A 2808-nucleotide genomic window follows, 5' to 3' on the forward strand; every position below is an offset into this window, starting at 1 on the left:
TAGAACTGCCATATGACCTCACAATCCTGCTTCTGGGTATATACTAGAAGGAGATGAAGACAGATTAGCAAAAGGGTATCTGCACTCCTGTGGAGCATTAGTGACAATAGCAGGCATATATAAACACCCACGTGTCCATCATAGGATAAAAGGTTAAAAGTATGGTGCCATGTATTCAACTGTGAGAAATAAGGCTATCTGTCCATTTTTGACAACATGGATTGACCTTGAGGACATTATGCTAAGTGAGGTAAGTCAGATAAAGACAAATACTGTAAGACATAACTTACATGTGCATCTCAGAAAGCCAAACTCATAAAAGGGGTGGTTACCAGGAGCTGAGGAATGGGAGAATTAGAGAGATGTTTGAGTGTATTTATTTGAAACTAATATAAAAATAATTCTGTAGATGTAACACATAGTATACTGGATAAAGACAACTTTTTATTATAATCAAAGTTGCTAAGAGACCAGATCTTAACTATTCCTACCGCAAGAAAGAAATGACAGTTATATGAAGTGATAGAGTGCTACAGTGGCAATCCCATTACTATTTATTATTGTATGAAGTCAACAAGTTTGACTTACACATGTTATATGTCAAATATGTTTTAATAAAAATAATATTACATTTTTCCCCCAGTTTTTAGTATCACAGGTTACTTCCCATGCTACTTAAGAACTCAATTCCCCAAGCTACATGCTGTCAATTTTCTGAACTCCCAAAGCATACAGAGGAAAAGACAGTATAGATGCAAATTCTAGGTCAGACCAGGGGAATTGGATGAGTCGGGCATGTTCCTCAGTATTTCAGAGTATGGTATTTTTATACTCTGGACCAGCCTGAAAAAGGTCTAACTAGTTGAGGGCATAACATAAAGTCTAGCTTAGTGAACAGCTGATGAGAGTTTGTCAGTAAATTATTTTTTTCTTTTATATTTGCCCATGTAAGAATCAATACATAGTTTAGATAATCAGAATTTTCAATTTTTTCTGCCTCTCTTATGCCTGAAAAGCACCTCCAGCTTTTTTGTTAATGCTGTTTTTATATCAGTATGTTACATTGCAGTCAGTCCAGGTTAGTGGTATTTCTAATGGCAAACAAGGCAAGTAATACTATCAGAGAACAAAGCCCTTTAATTAATAAATTACACTATCTTATGATAGATAGTCAGCCAGACTACATGAAAATGTAAAATTCATAGAGATGTCATATAAATAGCCTCACTTTCAACTTCATATTGGTCAATCAGTGATATATTCAGATCCTGTATTTCGAGAACTTGAGAGAAAACTAACACTAGAAGGAAACTGCTTAGAGAATATATGTTCTGCTTGATTTCATAGTTAAGTATAATTTCTAAAGCAAACTCAATATTGTGGTTCAAATTCAAACATAGTTTACTTCTGTCACATGCTGTTGCTTAAGAAGGGTTTGGTATTAGCGAACCTGGAATATGGGAGATTTTGTAACATTATGCCTTGTGGGATTCCAGGATGTTGCCAACAGTATTAAGTGGAGGAGACTTCATATATAGTTACTCTATTTCTAGCATTTATTGGATTTATTGAAAATCGTAGCTCATTATATTCTGAAACAAATAGTTGCTAGTATATGTAAATACATCCTGACATAATCTGTGACCTCAAGAATAAATATTTAGTTTATCTGAGATGGAATCTAGTCACTTATATTTTGAAATACGTTGCAGCAGAATCTCTCCTTTCTTAACTTGTTTGCATGACTTACACAACATCATGTTTAAGTAATTTAATATTTTCCATGCAAAATGGTCATTTACCACTTTCTCAATATTGCTTGATTTTAAAAATAAAGTTTTATCAAATTGAAATCAGTTGCCTATATGGAATGATATTTTAGAATGTTATGATGTTTTCTTCATAATTTTTTTCATAACATTTATTACTTCCTTATTTCTTAGACTATAAATGAAAGGATTTAACAACTAGTGTATAAAAAATAGCAAGAGGTATATCTTTATCTGTGTCATTAACTGAATTTGGTCTGATATACATGAACAGAAGGGAACCATAGAACATTGAGACGGAGAGAAAGTGGGATGCACAGGTAGATAGGGCTTTGCCTTTTCCTTCTTTGGATTTCATCTTAAAAATCGTGAAAAGGATGAGGAGATAAGAGATTATTACTATGATAATAGAGAATACTTGAACTGACCCTGAAAAGATAAATATCATTAATTCATTGATATAAGGGTCAGCACAGGAGAGTCTGTATAATGGAAGAACATCACAAAAGAAGTGATTGATTTGATGAGACCTGCAGAAAGTTAACCTAAACAAAAATCCAACGTGAATCATGGAATGCAGGTTTCCAGCTGTGTAGGCCCCCGTGGTCATCTGAACGCAGAGTTTCTGTGACATCATGGTGTAGTACTGCAGTGGTTTGCAGATGGCCACGTAGCGGTCATAGGCCATTGCTGCCAGGAGAAAGCAATCTGCAGTTTCAGCAAGGCAGAGAAAGTAAAATTGTGCCATACATTCATAGAGGGAAATCATTCTGTCTTTGGAAAAGAAGTTCTGTAGCATCTTGGGGGTAATAGCACAAGAACAACAGGAATCCATCAGCGCGAGATTTCCCAGGAAGATGTACATTGGTGTGTGAAGGCGATGCTCTGTAACTATCAATGCCACCAGGCCAAGATTCCCCACCATGGTGATCAGATAGATGGTAAAGAACACCAGGAACAGAAGGGGCTTCAGCTCTGGGTGATCTGTAAATCCTGTCAGGGTAAATTCAGTAGCCAAGGAGAGGTTATCTTCTGTCAT

The 2808-nt window shown here is 35.6% G+C and overlaps 1 protein-coding gene across 1 annotated transcript; it reads right to left on the reverse strand.

The window, feature by feature from the left end:
- Positions 1-1944: 1944 nt before the first annotated feature.
- On the reverse strand, positions 1945-2808 carry LOC136152451 (olfactory receptor 5K1-like). The gene has a single exon (XM_065913753.1). The coding sequence runs from the start codon at positions 2806-2808 to the stop codon at positions 1945-1947; it is 864 nt and encodes a 287-aa protein (XP_065769825.1).

This window comes from Muntiacus reevesi, chromosome 21, assembly GCF_963930625.1.
Source record: "Muntiacus reevesi chromosome 21, mMunRee1.1, whole genome shotgun sequence".
Taxonomy (NCBI): domain Eukaryota; kingdom Metazoa; phylum Chordata; class Mammalia; order Artiodactyla; family Cervidae; genus Muntiacus; species Muntiacus reevesi.

What these genes read in the sequence shown, in the direction of transcription:
- LOC136152451 (XM_065913753.1), bottom strand. Translation starts at nt 2,808, where the DNA reads ATGACAGAAGATAACCTCTCCTTGGCTACTGAATTTACCCTGACAGGA.